At 41.2% G+C, this 13,813-nt stretch overlaps 1 protein-coding gene across 3 annotated transcripts in view; it reads left to right on the top strand.

Annotated features, from left to right (window-relative positions):
- Positions 1 to 13,447, top strand: part of arhgef12a (Rho guanine nucleotide exchange factor (GEF) 12a) — a 30,395-nt gene extending 16,948 nt beyond the window's left edge. For 2 of the 3 annotated variants that reach the window (XM_028419109.1, XM_028419107.1), the window contains 37 exons: positions 287 to 385; positions 1,282 to 1,331; positions 1,562 to 1,619; positions 1,714 to 1,886; positions 2,145 to 2,222; positions 2,569 to 2,688; positions 3,124 to 3,231; positions 3,625 to 3,759; positions 3,897 to 3,998; positions 4,087 to 4,197; positions 4,315 to 4,413; positions 4,528 to 4,570; positions 4,856 to 4,961; positions 5,077 to 5,214; positions 5,308 to 5,340; positions 5,965 to 6,079; positions 6,216 to 6,315; positions 6,390 to 6,593; positions 6,674 to 6,812; positions 6,894 to 6,926; positions 7,004 to 7,155; positions 7,369 to 7,515; positions 7,672 to 7,757; positions 8,377 to 8,502; positions 8,610 to 8,724; positions 9,495 to 9,595; positions 9,762 to 9,839; positions 9,998 to 10,073; positions 10,180 to 10,347; positions 10,475 to 10,562; positions 10,656 to 10,733; positions 10,826 to 10,920; positions 11,027 to 11,227; positions 11,311 to 11,547; positions 11,734 to 11,963; positions 12,053 to 12,128; positions 12,218 to 13,447. In XM_028419109.1, coding sequence (XP_028274910.1) covers positions 287 to 385; positions 1,282 to 1,331; positions 1,562 to 1,619; positions 1,714 to 1,886; positions 2,145 to 2,222; positions 2,569 to 2,688; positions 3,124 to 3,231; positions 3,625 to 3,759; positions 3,897 to 3,998; positions 4,087 to 4,197; positions 4,315 to 4,413; positions 4,528 to 4,570; positions 4,856 to 4,961; positions 5,077 to 5,214; positions 5,308 to 5,340; positions 5,965 to 6,079; positions 6,216 to 6,315; positions 6,390 to 6,593; positions 6,674 to 6,812; positions 6,894 to 6,926; positions 7,004 to 7,155; positions 7,369 to 7,515; positions 7,672 to 7,757; positions 8,377 to 8,502; positions 8,610 to 8,724; positions 9,495 to 9,595; positions 9,762 to 9,839; positions 9,998 to 10,073; positions 10,180 to 10,347; positions 10,475 to 10,562; positions 10,656 to 10,733; positions 10,826 to 10,920; positions 11,027 to 11,227; positions 11,311 to 11,547; positions 11,734 to 11,963; positions 12,053 to 12,128; positions 12,218 to 12,228 — 4,109 coding nt within the window. In that variant the 3' untranslated portion in view covers positions 12,229 to 13,447. The remainder of the gene's footprint in view (positions 1 to 286; positions 386 to 1,281; positions 1,332 to 1,561; positions 1,620 to 1,713; positions 1,887 to 2,144; positions 2,223 to 2,568; positions 2,689 to 3,123; positions 3,232 to 3,624; positions 3,760 to 3,896; positions 3,999 to 4,086; positions 4,198 to 4,314; positions 4,414 to 4,527; positions 4,571 to 4,855; positions 4,962 to 5,076; positions 5,215 to 5,307; positions 5,341 to 5,964; positions 6,080 to 6,215; positions 6,316 to 6,389; positions 6,594 to 6,673; positions 6,813 to 6,893; positions 6,927 to 7,003; positions 7,156 to 7,368; positions 7,516 to 7,671; positions 7,758 to 8,376; positions 8,503 to 8,609; positions 8,725 to 9,494; positions 9,596 to 9,761; positions 9,840 to 9,997; positions 10,074 to 10,179; positions 10,348 to 10,474; positions 10,563 to 10,655; positions 10,734 to 10,825; positions 10,921 to 11,026; positions 11,228 to 11,310; positions 11,548 to 11,733; positions 11,964 to 12,052; positions 12,129 to 12,217) is intronic. The other variant, XM_028419108.1, reaches the window with a different exon arrangement.
- The last annotated feature ends 366 nt before the right edge of the window (positions 13,448 to 13,813 follow it).

Below are 13,813 nucleotides of genomic sequence, written 5' to 3'. Positions count from 1 at the left end.
TGGTTATCATCAGGAGGTTGAAGGATAAGTTCACTGTTTTGAAACATGTGTTAAAGCATTCAGACCAGTATATAGATAGTTTTTAATTGTAATCCAGCAACAGATCCTTTAAAAAACATGTTTCAAGTTAGCTAAAGTTGACAATAGAATAAAGGGTGAAGCTTAGCTTTAATAATCTGAATGTTTCTTGATGACTTCATTGGGTTAAGTAAACTTCCTGTAGTGACTTCCTGGTCCTTTTTAAAGACACTGTTATGTCTCTCTGTCTTCTCTGTCTCACTTAAAGGTCTGGTCCAGCGATGTGTAATCATCCAGAAAGATGAAAATGGCTTTGGGCTTACTGTCAGTGGAGACAACCCAGTGTTTGTGCAGCTTGTCAAAGAAGGTAAGGTTGACTCGCAGACTTAAAAGGAAGAAGAAAAAGATGTTACTACAATGACTACTTCTGGTCTGAGCCTTTGTAATGAGAGAGACGGGGGCTCCCTTTTTTAATGCTCATGACATCAAACTGTCATGAGAACAGATTTCAATGGGACTCACCACCATACTGACACTTAGACTAGCTTCAGTGTAGCTGCAGCTTTATCATGTAGGCTTGTAAAGAGGGAGCCTTTAACAGGATGCCTCTGTGGTCTGACCGTCTGTAGAGGATGATGTCGGCTGTTATCAGGTCACAGAAATCATGGCCTGCTTAGAAGTGGCGAGGGACAGAAAAGGAAGGAACTTTGGTGCACTGTCATCCATGCTTGGCAGTGTTTAACTCCCATTTTTGCCTTTGTTACTGACTCAATACAAAAAGCAATCTACTTAATTATTTATACCACTTCTTTCTATGTTTTCACTTCATTGTAAACTGAGAAGCTAAATGTTTCTGTAATATCTTGCTTACCACCTTGGGAAAAGTGATCCAAACATCAAGCAATGCAAATACATTACGTAGCCAGTCATTTCTGTCCTGTTGCTCTAGTTAACAATTCTATGAACCTGAATATCTGTTGTTGGTTTAAGCTGTATGCTGCTGACTGTAGAGTCAGACGTGGCTCTCTAAATAACCTGTCTCATGCCTAAATCCCTTTGTTTGGGGTGGAGCTGTGAAACAGGTCCTTCTCGTAATATAACCACTGTTATGGTCTTTCAAAATAGTCACTTTGCCACATCTTGTCTGTCAAGCTGACAAAGCTATATGTTCTTTCTCCTATTCTTTTTCATTCTTTCATTTGTTCTATTCTTCTTCTTATTTCTTCTGTTGGTTTAAAGCTGTCGTACCTCTGTGTGTTTCAGATGGGGCTGCTATGCGTGCAGGTGTTCAGACAGGAGACAGGATCATCAAGGTATTGTGTTCTTCTGCTTTCATGTCTTGAAACTGCAAGTATTACCGTTTTCTTTTCTCAGGCCAATTCAGAGGCTGTAGACTGCCCCCTTCTGGTCAATCAGTATTCTTGCACTTACTAAAGTCTTTGAAAAGCCAAACGTTATGTCATCATGTAAAGTTGAGCCTACAATTAGAGGTTTTGGATTTTGTGTTTTTAATTCTCATCATAGTGCCATCGTTGTTTTACAGGTTAATGGGACGCTTGTTACGCATTCAAATCACATTGAAGTGGTGAAACTTATCAAATGTGAGTTTTATTGTTGCATGCTAAACAAAAGCCATATATTAAATGAAACTTGTTTTAATGAAAACATCAACAAATCTTTTTCTTTCCCCTCCAGCGGGCTCCTATGTGGCCCTCACAGTATTGGGGCGCCCTCCAGGGCTTGCCCAGATCCCTCTGCCTGAAGCAGAGCCTGACATGTTGGGCATTAGCATATCCTCTCCAAACTCCCCAGCAGCAGAACGCCCCTACAGTCCTCAGGACCGCCTCTCCTCTTCACAATCACCATGGGTACTAAAGACATCATTTACTTCTATTTCCCTTTTTCTATTTATTCCATCCACTGTTCTCCTTCATCATCATCTCTGGGAGTTTCCCTTGGGTTATCTAGTTCTTTCGCTTCCTTATAATTGTGGTGTAAGTTTTGTGGTGACTTCTCTAAATTTAATCCTCTTCTATGGATTGTTTGTATGTTTAAATATGATTATGTCTAATGTCTGCTTGAATGGCACAGTTCCATATGCTTTTCTGTTTTTGTTTGCCCCACAGGATGAGAATAGCAGTGTCTGCAACCAGAAGGCTGATATCTTGCAAAGGATGCTCTCAAAAGAGCAGCATGAGCTGCAGGTTAGCATAACAATCTTTGCTACTTACTCTTTTCTTTTGTAAGACTGTTTTCCTTGGCAGAGACTAGGTGCCCCCCCACTCTCCACAGTTATGTATATCTAAATCCTTTTAAGGAATGCTGCATGTTATCTCAGTTAAACATCAAAGGTTTAGAAATAGAACGTAATTTTGGGTAGGAGGCAAGTGGAGTGCATACACTTGATATAACTGCTGAAATATTTTCGCTGTGCGCCTCATTTGTGTCTGCAACCAACATGTTAAATATAACTTGCCCGATTATATATAAATGACAGGGACTTACTGTTTTAGTTCTTTTTTTTTATATTTCTTCCCTCTTGTTGTCTAGGCCATGAAGGAGGAGTACAGCAGGAATCCCTCCCCCAAACTACTGAAAGACATCCAGGAAGCTAAAAAACACATTCCTCAGCTGCAGGGTCAGCTCTTCAAAGCCACTGGGACAACACAGGTACAACCCAACAAGCAAATCTGGCTTCCAAGATACAAAATCTATGGATGTTGGTCTACACCAACATCCAAGCCATCTTTGTATAATTTCGTGTAGAGCATTCACAGATTGTTCCAGACAAATGTTAATCCTAATCTTATCAGAGGCTTAGGCTTTCTCTGTGGGAAGCCATTCTTTTGTGTCTGTGTGACAGCTTTTTTTTATATACATCACGCACAGAGCCATGTGTTGGAAATATAGACATATTAGTCTGAATTTTAAATCACATTACACATGAAATATTCATATACTGTTAATTATTACCATTGCAGCCTGCTTGCTTGTTCATAGTAAAAGATTAAGAAAAGCTTTATTTGTCCCGCAATAGGGAAATTGAAATGTAATGTAGCTTGTTAGTATTTTGTTCATAATGTGTGTGTTTGCATGGATCCTCAGGAGGCTGTTCCAAGTAGTGATGCAGATGATGGCAGCGTATTTGAGACAGAGCGCACTATCACTCCTAAAGGCGACAACAGTACAGACCTGTCCTGGAGCAGCACTCCTGTAAGTTGTTACTGTTTAAAATGACACCATCCCAGTAATCCGTCTAAACAGAACTTCATTTTAAACTGTGATTCCAAAACTAGATAAGGTTCAAGATAAAGTGAATCAGCCCTGCTTAGGTTTTGGCTGTGTTTGGTTATCTATTTGCCATCTTGTGCCTTTCAAGCAGTGGATAGGTTTGCCTGGCTTGAAATTTCATTTTTTACAAGTGTCTTGCATCAGACTTGCATCTGACTTCAGTGTGAATGTCACTGTCCTCTGACAGCCTGACTGCCTGATTTGAATCACCTCAATATACTGTACATGCTCACCTCCGAGTAAAAGCTAATTATTGCTTGTCATGTACAGTTGTTTTGTTCAGTTTGATTAAGAAAATATTATTTTTTTCTCCAGATATCTCGTATATTTGGGCCTGGATCTCCAGAGAGTCAGTATCCAAGAGATTCATCCTGCCCCAGCCCAAAGAGCACACCCAGGAACAGCTTCAACCCGTGCTACTCCCCAGAAACAGAGGACACCACTGACTTGGTACAAATACTTTTTGTCTTTGTCTGATTTCTGCACTTTGTATTCACTCCCTTTACTACTGTATTAAGTAATGACCAACTTGTAGTCCGCATATATTCCAAGTGAGGTGGTTATAATTTTTCAACTACTGTCTGCAGGACTCTCTGTCTCCTACCACAGTCAGCAGCCCCCCCTCCTCTCGCCTTGTTTCACAGATCATTGGAGCTGAAGATGATTATTTTGATTCAGACCAGGAGCAGGTATTTCTCTTACAGGACTTACCTTTTATAACATCATAGTCGCTATTCAGCTAAAAAAATATGTTTAAACTGTTTGTTTGTGTTTCAGACAAATGGCCAGTGTAACAGCTTTAACAGTATTGAGCAGCTAAAATCTCGGCCTGCTCACCTTGCAGCCTTTCTGCACCATGTCATCTCTCAGTTCGACCCAGCTCCTGTGGTAAAACTCTCCCTGTTTGACACCTTGTTAAATGTTTTTTATGTATTAATTTCTTTTTTCATGCTGCTTGGCAGGCTCTGCATATCATTTTTAGTAATGTTAATACTGTGTTCGCAGCTGTGCTACCTCTATGCTGACCTCTACAAGCAGACCAACTCCAAAGAGACCAGGCGGGTGTTCATGGACCTCCACACATTCTTTATCGACAGAGGAGCAGTAAGTCTTTCTTTTCCTATAGTAAACAACAATCTCTTAACACATTCATCCTAATTGCATGACTTGCTATTTGTTCCCAGAATTGTTATTAAACTAATAAACTTTTTGTTGCAGAATTTAAAAGTTCCTGTTCCTGAATCTGTATCTACTGATCTCGGTAAGGCTTTCGCTGTGTCCTTCTGCTTTATGTGATTATATGGCCAGTGTTATTTGGATTTTTCTAGTCACCCTTTGTACTTACTATCGGTTTACTTTAGCCATTTGAGTATCGTTATTATGTAGTACCTTTAGGCATGCACACTGTGAATCAAGGTGTTAAGAAATCAAGTGCTCTGATGGTTTGGAAAGTATTGCTCAACCTCTTATAATTTTTTGTGCATAAGCCACAGTCCCTTGATACTTGGTGTATAGTGCATGAGTGTGTGTGTTTGTGTGTTTACAGACCGGCGGCGGACAGAGTTGATCCCAGAGGAAATAAACAGACAGCATGTTCAAACACTGCAGGACTCTTTGCTCCCTGACATTCAAAGAAACCTTGAGGATTTCAGGTAACTATAGTGATTCAGAATGTCTCCCAAGCTTGGTGTCATACCTTCTTTTTAGTCACTTCTCTAAGGTGTCAACAACCTGATTACAGTTTATTACCTGGTATGTGTCATGCAGGCAAAAGCGCAGTATGGGTCTAACAGTGGCTGAAGTAGAGCTGACCAGGCTAGACCAAGAGAGAATTAGAGACCGTGTCACTTTGGAGCGAGAACGCTCATATACTGAAAACATCATCAGCAAGATAGATGATATCCTGTAAGTAACCCTTAACAGACACAGTCACACATCCAGACATTTGCTGTTTGGCTAAAAGAGATTTATCATTATCCACTTCTGAATTGTTTACAGGTTAACTACTCAGACCACAGAGGAGGAGAAATGGTAAGACTACTGATGTTGTGGATTGGTTAATTGATATGAAATTGCTGAAAGCATTTGAAGGGGATTATTCAGGGCTTCAACACCCCCCCCCACGAGTCTTGAACCATCCGTATTTAATATGCACTGATAGATCATAATGTGTCTCACAGTTCTCTAAAAGAATTGTGTTGTCATGCCTCATTTCATTAGACCTTTTCACTCTGTTAAATTAATCAACAATCTTGTGCTAAATGAATAATGTATTAAAGGAAGCAATCCTTCCTAAGACTTAAGAAGTCTTTGATGTTTCCATGGAGAATGCATAACATATTGGTGTCACATACACCCCCCACAGCCTACAAATTAAGCACACGGCCAGTCTCTTAAAGAAATCTGTAATTAATGCAGTATGTTTATATTAAATAATTCAAAGTGTGACTGATTGAAACAGACTTGTTAGAAATACCATATGGTCGCAGCATAGCCCAGATGGTTTGTGTAGAAATTGTATGAGAATGATGGATATGACATATGGCACAAGCCACTATGTGGATGCTACTTCTTTTGTGATATTAGCATTGCCTTGTTTTGTTAAAGTTCAAAACGCAGTCATACTCACTTGTTTTCACCTGTGCTTTCATTTAGCACTACAATGCAGTATGTTATTTACACATACATGAAGCACCTTGGTGTGAGGGTCAAGGAACCTCGCAGTTTGGAGTCCAAACGAGTGCGGATTAGCTTTCTCCCGAAGATAAAGGTACTGTGTATGCTTCTTGCATGACCAGTTTTCTTCTACTCTCTTTATTACATACTTGACAGTCTCCCTCTTCTTGTTGTTGATTATACTAACTACACTTTATTATATTTATTATTATTTATTATATTAACTACAGAAAAGCATGAAGACAGAAAAGGAGGGTGAAGAGAAAGTGAAAAAACCCAGATTTCCAAGCATCCTTGGACCTCGGCCCAGCCGCATCGAAGCTGCATCAGGTAAGCTAGTCGATTTAAGTGAAATGACCGCACTTTCAAACCTCTTTAAAATTTTCACACTACTTCCTTCTCAGTTGGTAAAGCCCTGGACGGTCGCCCACGACCACAGAAACAGTTGTCTCAACCTACACTAGGGGCAAATGAGCACTTGGAGGCTGGTCGTCTGAGAGGCAGCCAATCGAGTGAGGGATCTGAACTCACACACTCCATGTCTGTCAACACCTCGTCTCCAAATAGCACCAACTTCAGCTCTGACTCCAGCCGAGAAGCTGATATGGGTGAGCAACAAATTTGAAGAAGCGAGAAAAACAGAAGTTTGAGGTAATGAGTGTTTTCTGAAGTTTTATTTGTCTGTCAGGTGGGACTCCGACATCAGGCCCTTCCAGGTTGAGTGACGGCCTGCAGTCTGATCCTCTTGATGGGCTTGCGTACCCTGCTTCACACTTTGACCTTTACAGCCTGGACCAACTACAAGAGGATGACAGAGAAAGCGACAGGTGAGTTTACCATCAACTTTGTGCTATCCTAAAGAAATATATCACACACTCATTTTTATTGGTTTTTCAATTTTTTTGTAGAGCTCATGAGGGAACACCAAAGGCTTTAAGAAGGTGAGCATATCTCTCATTCTTAAATTCCATAATAATTTTATTACCCAGAAGAAAGCTAACTTTCTCTCTTGCCACAGGATTGAAGGACTTGGTGCTGCAGATGTCCAAAGTGAGGATGACCAAGGGACAGACTCTGAGCATGACCCCCCAAACTGGCAGCAGCTGGTGGGAAGAGACATCCTTGCTGGTCTCAGGCCTCATGAAATAAAGAGACAAGAAGTTATCAATGGTAAGGAGATGACAGTGTAAATCCACTTGAGCTATATTTTTAAACAATATAACAGGTCTGTCCTCCAGGTGATTTAGAATACTGCTGTGACAGAATGTAGTTAGTGGAAAAGGAGAAAGATGTGCAGCAGAGCAGCTGCTGTCATATGTATTTTATGTAGAGATGTGCACTTCACCTGCCATCTTGAATTAACATCTTGTATTTTGCCTGCAGAGTTGTTTTACACAGAGCGAGCACATGTGCGGATGCTGAGAGTTTTGGACCAAGTTTTTTACCAGAAGCTCTCTAAAGAAGCCATCTTGCCTCCTGCTGACATCAAGAACATCTTCACCAATCTGGAAGACATTTTGCAGCTGCATGGTACAAACACACACACAAACAAATACATTTTAAATGAAAGCTAGACTATAATGGCTTGTAGACCATGACATTGTCAGGTTGTATTTTTTGCCTTTTTTATCTTACACACACACACACACGCTGATTTTCCATTGGTGCCTGTGCTTTAAATTTCAGTTTCAATACTTGAGCAAATGGCTGCCGTGCGGAAGAGAAATGAGTCTTCAGTAATTGATCAGATAGGAGATGACTTGCTCTCCTGGGTGAGTACAATTCTCAGGCCAAAATTGTATTTCCTTTTTGAAACTATCTCTTATATTGAATACATTTCAAGATGACTGATGTGGTAGGAAAAAAAAAACATTGTGAACAAAGAAATTGAACTGTTGCCCGAAATTGCTTTATAACAAGAAGAGTGTGTTGGTGCTGATGTGAGATTGCTTCTCTCAGCCCCAATACCGGTCATATGTACATGAACATAGCAATATACTTTCTATATGACAGAAAAGGAAAAGGTTCACTGGAATTTTCCCCAGGAACAAAAAGATTTATCGCAGTGGAAGAGAAATGGAATCACATGCCTGAGTAAATGGTGGTGTCAGACAATGTCTTAGACTTGGCTGACACCACTGCATCTCCACATCATGTGTGATATATTAGATGATGATGTAGCCACATATCAGCTGCCAGCCTGGGTAAAAATCCCTCTACGGGGGATAAGTAGGGTAAACGGTCTCAGCATTGATCTAGTCTACACTGAAACTTAAGCTGCGTCTGCTAAGAGGAGGTAAGCCCGGCCCCCTTCTGGGAGTTGGCCTCTCCTCGTAGATATATTCATGGAACAACCCCTAACCAGTCCTGTTTTGGTTTGGGTGGTTACAGTTCAGTGGTGCAGAGGAAGAAAAGATCAAGCAGGCAGTGGGAACATTCTGCAGTAATCAGCCATTTGCTCTGGAGATCATCAAGACGAAGCAGAAGAAAGATTCAAGATTCACTTCATTCATCCAGGTATGACCATAACACTGCAGAAAGTGTTTATCAGAGATAACTCAATCAATGCCCTGAATGTGCTATATTCATGAATTAAGCCTGAAATATATTTTGTTTCTTTGCAGGAGGCTGAGAGTAACAGACTGTGTCGCCGATTGCAGCTAAAGGACATCATTCCTGTAGAGATGCTAAGACTTACCAAGTACCCCCTGCTACTGGACAACATTGTCAAGTACACAGGTCGGTTTCAGTTAACATGCACATCATATTCTGGGATTCTATTGTTAGTGTGAAAATGGCAAGTGTGGTTTTGTTGCAGTTGTAGTTCATCACTCAGAGAGATGGCTGTATAGATTGCTGAGGAGCAAAATGTTTGGTGTGATAATCTGAAAGTAATTCTTCCTCTTAAAGTTCCACCCCTGTATGTGACTTCCTTGGATAGGGTTCACTCAGTATCCAACCTTTCTTTTTGTGTTTCTTAAATCAATTAGATCATATGAGACATTATGGAAATTAATGTATGTAATGAGTAACTTTGGAAACATGGAGAAAAAGTAATAACAGCTCTTGCATTAAATAATCTTACTGCAATATAGCACAATAGATAAAGATGCAAATGAAGTCCTGAGCTAGTATACGACTGAACCAAACAAAAGTCTTAAATCTGATCCTTTGTGGCAATATGCCAACCATTAGTCATTTACAGAGACAAATGGAGAGATTATCATTTAAATGGTCCTGGAGCAGTGGTGCTCATTTTAGGAAATGTCACAGCCATTACTCAGTCCATCATTTCCCTCCTGGCTTGAGTTTGGGTCTCACAGTGAGGGAATGGACTAACGATAACGTATAACCAGCTATTATGGGACCATAATGTCCCTTTTTGCTTTATCACAATTTTTGAGGACAATGGTGTATTAATGGGTGGAGGAAATATCAATTTGTGAGACACCCCCCCCTGCAGAAACAAGGAGGCCTCGCTCCTTATTTGATGACATAATATCTTTCAGACAACGCAGTGGAAAAGGACAAAGTGAAGCAGGCAGCAGACTGCTGTAGGAAGATCCTCAGTCATGTCAACCAGGCTGTGAAGGAATCTGAGGACAAGCAGGTGTGTTTTCGTTCTTTCTTCCTCCTTTACAGTCTCATCCTAAGTTGTTCCCCTTTCCTGCTCTGCCATAAATTATTTTTTTCACTGCCTTCTTTGCAGTGACTTCCTTTTAACAAGTACTTACTTCTCCCTTTTTTCTGTTTCTCTCTTTCTTTCCCTCCTCCAGAGGTTAGAGGACTATCAGAGAAGATTGGACCTCTCCTCTCTAAAGCAGACAGACAACCCTATGATCCAGGAGCTAAAGGTGAGTTATCCGCAGTCCTTTTAGCTTCAGTTAAAGCACACTCACTTGTTATACACCCACATACACATTGCTGTTTGAAAAGAAGTAGCACTTTGTGGAACGGGCTCCACGAACACTTAAACACTCTTGTTTTTATATGCCTGGTTCACATCCCACAGAACCTGGACCTCACCAAGAGGACAATGGTATATGAAGGTCCTCTGTCATGGAAAGTGAACAGGGACAAGACTATCGGTTTGTACTGATTGCTTTATAAGAATTGGATTGTTGCTGCATAGAGCAGTATCTTACTGCAGTTCAGCACTGCTCGTGTTTGCTGATAAATATGTTCTCTTTTCAGAGCTGTACACTCTCCTCTTGGAGGACATCCTGGTTCTGCTGCAGAAACAGGATGAGCGTCTTATCCTGAAGTGTCACAGCAAAAACCTGGCAGGCACGGCAGATACCAAACATATCTTCAGCCCCATTATCAAACTCAACACTGTTCTGGTTCGCTCTGTGGCTACAGGTTAGTTAACACAGTCTTTATTGAAAATGAACAAGTCATAAGTAAAAAACTGGAATTCTGTGGCTCCATGAGGCAAGAACAGTTTGGATTAGTCTCACATGTTTCTGTTCACCATCTCTCCTGCCAGACAACAAGTCGTTCTTCGTTCTCTCCATGTCAGAAAATGGAGCTCAAATCTATGAGCTAATGGCACCCACAGTTTCTGATCAGAGAACGTAAGATATCTAACTTGTTTTGATGGGTTTCTAACATTTCTATTAATCCAGCTGTTAAATGGTCTACCAACTGTTTTATTTTCGCTACACAAGGTGGCAGCGTCTAATCACCCAGAGAGCAGATGCCATGAAAGTGAAGCCTCACAGCATCATACCGTTACCTCAGACTGAGTATGCTGCTTTATCATTTTGGTAATTTGATTAGACGTGATGCTTCTCTGCGTTTTAACCTTCGCTAATGTAAGACTCTGCTCATGCCGTAGCGGGGAGAGAGATGGCGTGGAGATCATCACAGCAGGTGTTTCCAGGTTGAGTCGAGACCCAGATCGCACATCCATCGGCAGCACACAGTCCACAGGTAACCAGAGCAACTGATTTTTCTCCTAACTTTTTTCATCATATGACTTTATTCCGTAATCCTTTTATAATTGTACCCCCTCTGATAAATGTAATTATATCCTCAGATAAAGAGAGCAGTCCAGCCCCTAGAAGTGCGTTGCAGGGTTCTCTACCTGGGAGTAATCCGTTTGATGGAGTGAAGGCAGATGAGGAGGAGGAGGAGGAAGGCTTTGTAGACCCAGACATTGCTTACCAAATGGCTGACGATGGCAGAGGAGACTCGTTTAATGTGTTTCCCTCCAGGGCAGACGAAGCACTGAAAACATGTAAGCACACTGAACATGTATTAACCAATAGGACTCATTTTGTTTACATACACTACACAAATCTTTATCTATCTGTTCCTCAGTGGCAGCATTAAAGCAGGTGTTAGTGACCCAGCTGATGTCCCAGGAGGCAGCAGAGCAAACCAAACGCTCCACAGGGGCCCGTCTCCTCAGGACCACCTCTCTGCGGACACCAATAGACAGCCGTGCACGGGTGATGGTCCACAACGGCTCTGAGAAGACCAGCTCCCAGATAGAGGACCTTGCTCAGGACCTGGGCTCTGGGGACACTGGCTTCTTTGACTCGCCTGAGGATTATGGTGAGTTAGAACAATTTGGCAGACATCACACTGTTGTTTTAAATAGACCCATGTTTATCATCGTGTTTATTTTATATCAATATTGGTTGTGAGCTTCAGTCTTATCTGCAGTCTTTGTCTCTTTCTAATCCAAACGTTCTTTTTTTCACAGCAGTAACAGTAAATGGCTTCTTTTGATTCTCTCAGCAGGATATTTAGTCCTGGAGGGTTATGGTGGCCCAGGAGAGAGCAGCACAGATGATGACATATTAGCGTCAACCACAGGGAAGCAGCTGAGCACCTCACAAGGCTGTGCTGCTGACTCCGGCATCAATTTGAGATTTTCGTCAACATCACAGGCCGGCAGCCTCTCCTCTTTCAGCAGACAGGTCCTGTCCCACCTTAGAAATCTTCAGGCCAACCTCAACTATCTGAAGGTACAAAACATTTATTCCCTCACAGCTCTACATCACATAGCGTTCTTTTTCATTTCTTAATTTGGCATCGCATTGTTTTCTCCCTGCAGGAGGTTGAGGCCAAGTATAATAATCTAATACGCCAAAGGCCAGAGAGGTCATCAGCAGACACGGTTGGAAACAAAGGTATCTCAATTCATGCTCACACATTTTTAATATCTGAATCACTTATCTGTTCCCCTTTCTGATCTGACATTTGATTTCTGTTTCTACAGATAAGAGATAGTGGAAATCTGTGCTGCAGTTATTGGCTCTGGTCCCAAAGAGGAAGTACCGACTTGTGGTCTGTTACAACTTCTTTTGTCCTGGACTTTCTGGACGTCCTATAAGCTTGTCCTCTCACTGCTGAGCCCTCTTATTTTCCATCGCCGTCACTTGGTCGCCACAGAGAATGAGAGACTTGAGTGTGAGAAAACGTTTGAAGGGAGGAGTCATCTTTGTGATGCTGCGCCCCACCCCTCCCCATCCTCAGCACAAGGCAATCAGGGAAGTGGGATTGCCCCAGAAACCTCACCCCCCCCTCTACCATCTAACACCCAATTTCCCTTGAAATCCCTGCAAGAAGAGAACTTATACCAAAATGTACAAAGATGTGTGTTTAGAATATATATATATGAAACACAAAACAAGAAAAGGAAAATTTTAAGATAATGTATTAAGATTTTTTTTTTATCCCAAGATGTATTTATTTTCTTTCTTTTCATTTTTTTTTAAAGTGTTTCCCACATTGCTTGCATGCTTTTGGCCATGGTGTTACCTTTTTGGCTGCTTTTCCTGCTTCAGTCACACAGGGTTGGTGTGTGCTTTGAGTGCACGTTAGCATACAAGCACCCTAGCGTACTTTGATGAATGGCAGGACTATATTCAGACTGATAGAGGCCAGAGTTGCACTGGTGATGGATAGATCCCATTGTGTTAAGAACTCTTGAATTGTGTTCAAGTCTAGAATTTCAGATGAATTCTAGGTGTGGTGTTAACTAGAATGAAGAGTCTACAGGCTCTGATCTGGTCCTGTTGCATTACTGTGCTGACTCCTTCGTCCTCCGCCTCCTCGCTCTTGAGGGGTATTTTTCCTTTTGTCTGCTCCTCGTCTCCTTTTGCGTGTGATTCTCCCCCATTCTTTTCCCTGTGAACATGTCATGTCATCTTCTCACCCTTGCAGCCCAGTGGCTTTCATACTTATTTATCCCCCTTCCTACACTCTATATGTCATGCTTCCTCATCTGCCTCTGGGTATCTTACCCTTTCCTTCCCTTCTTCTACAAGGAGCAGTCATGCTCTTTCAGTGTCAGCTCCTGACAGAAATGCTGCTTCTTTCTGCTACTGTTAGCGGTGCTGATCTGACTGCCTGATATTCTAATGTCATGAAGTTCAACATATACTGTACAATGATCAAGTTGGAAGGTTATGCATAACTCTATGAATAAATGGTGCCATGACACATTCAAAAAGGCTTGTTTTTTTCTTTGTAATGTACACCATTAAGTGTCTGAAATAATTGAAAATATTAAAATATATCAGGCTGTTACCGTGTTGATCACATGAACCTTGTCCTTGTGCAGTGCTTATGGACAGTTTCAGTAATAAAGACATATATTGAAAACCATTTTTTCTCACTCACTTAGAGAATGATGAGAAAGACCAAGGACATCTGGGCATTTAGTTAAGATGGATCATCCAGCTGTCACATATCTTTTAATTTCCTTATTCTCCCTGATAAAATGACATATTTTTTAATCAATGTGACAAATACGTGTTCAGTCAAGCTATTAATCTATAAACTTTAAATAACAAAGACATGACACTTGGAA

This window comes from Parambassis ranga, chromosome 13 (genome assembly GCF_900634625.1).
Source record: "Parambassis ranga chromosome 13, fParRan2.1, whole genome shotgun sequence".
Classification (NCBI taxonomy): domain Eukaryota; kingdom Metazoa; phylum Chordata; class Actinopteri; family Ambassidae; genus Parambassis; species Parambassis ranga.
The sequence above is the reverse complement of the archived record's forward strand: the minus strand, read 5'-3'. Positions and strand labels throughout refer to the sequence as shown.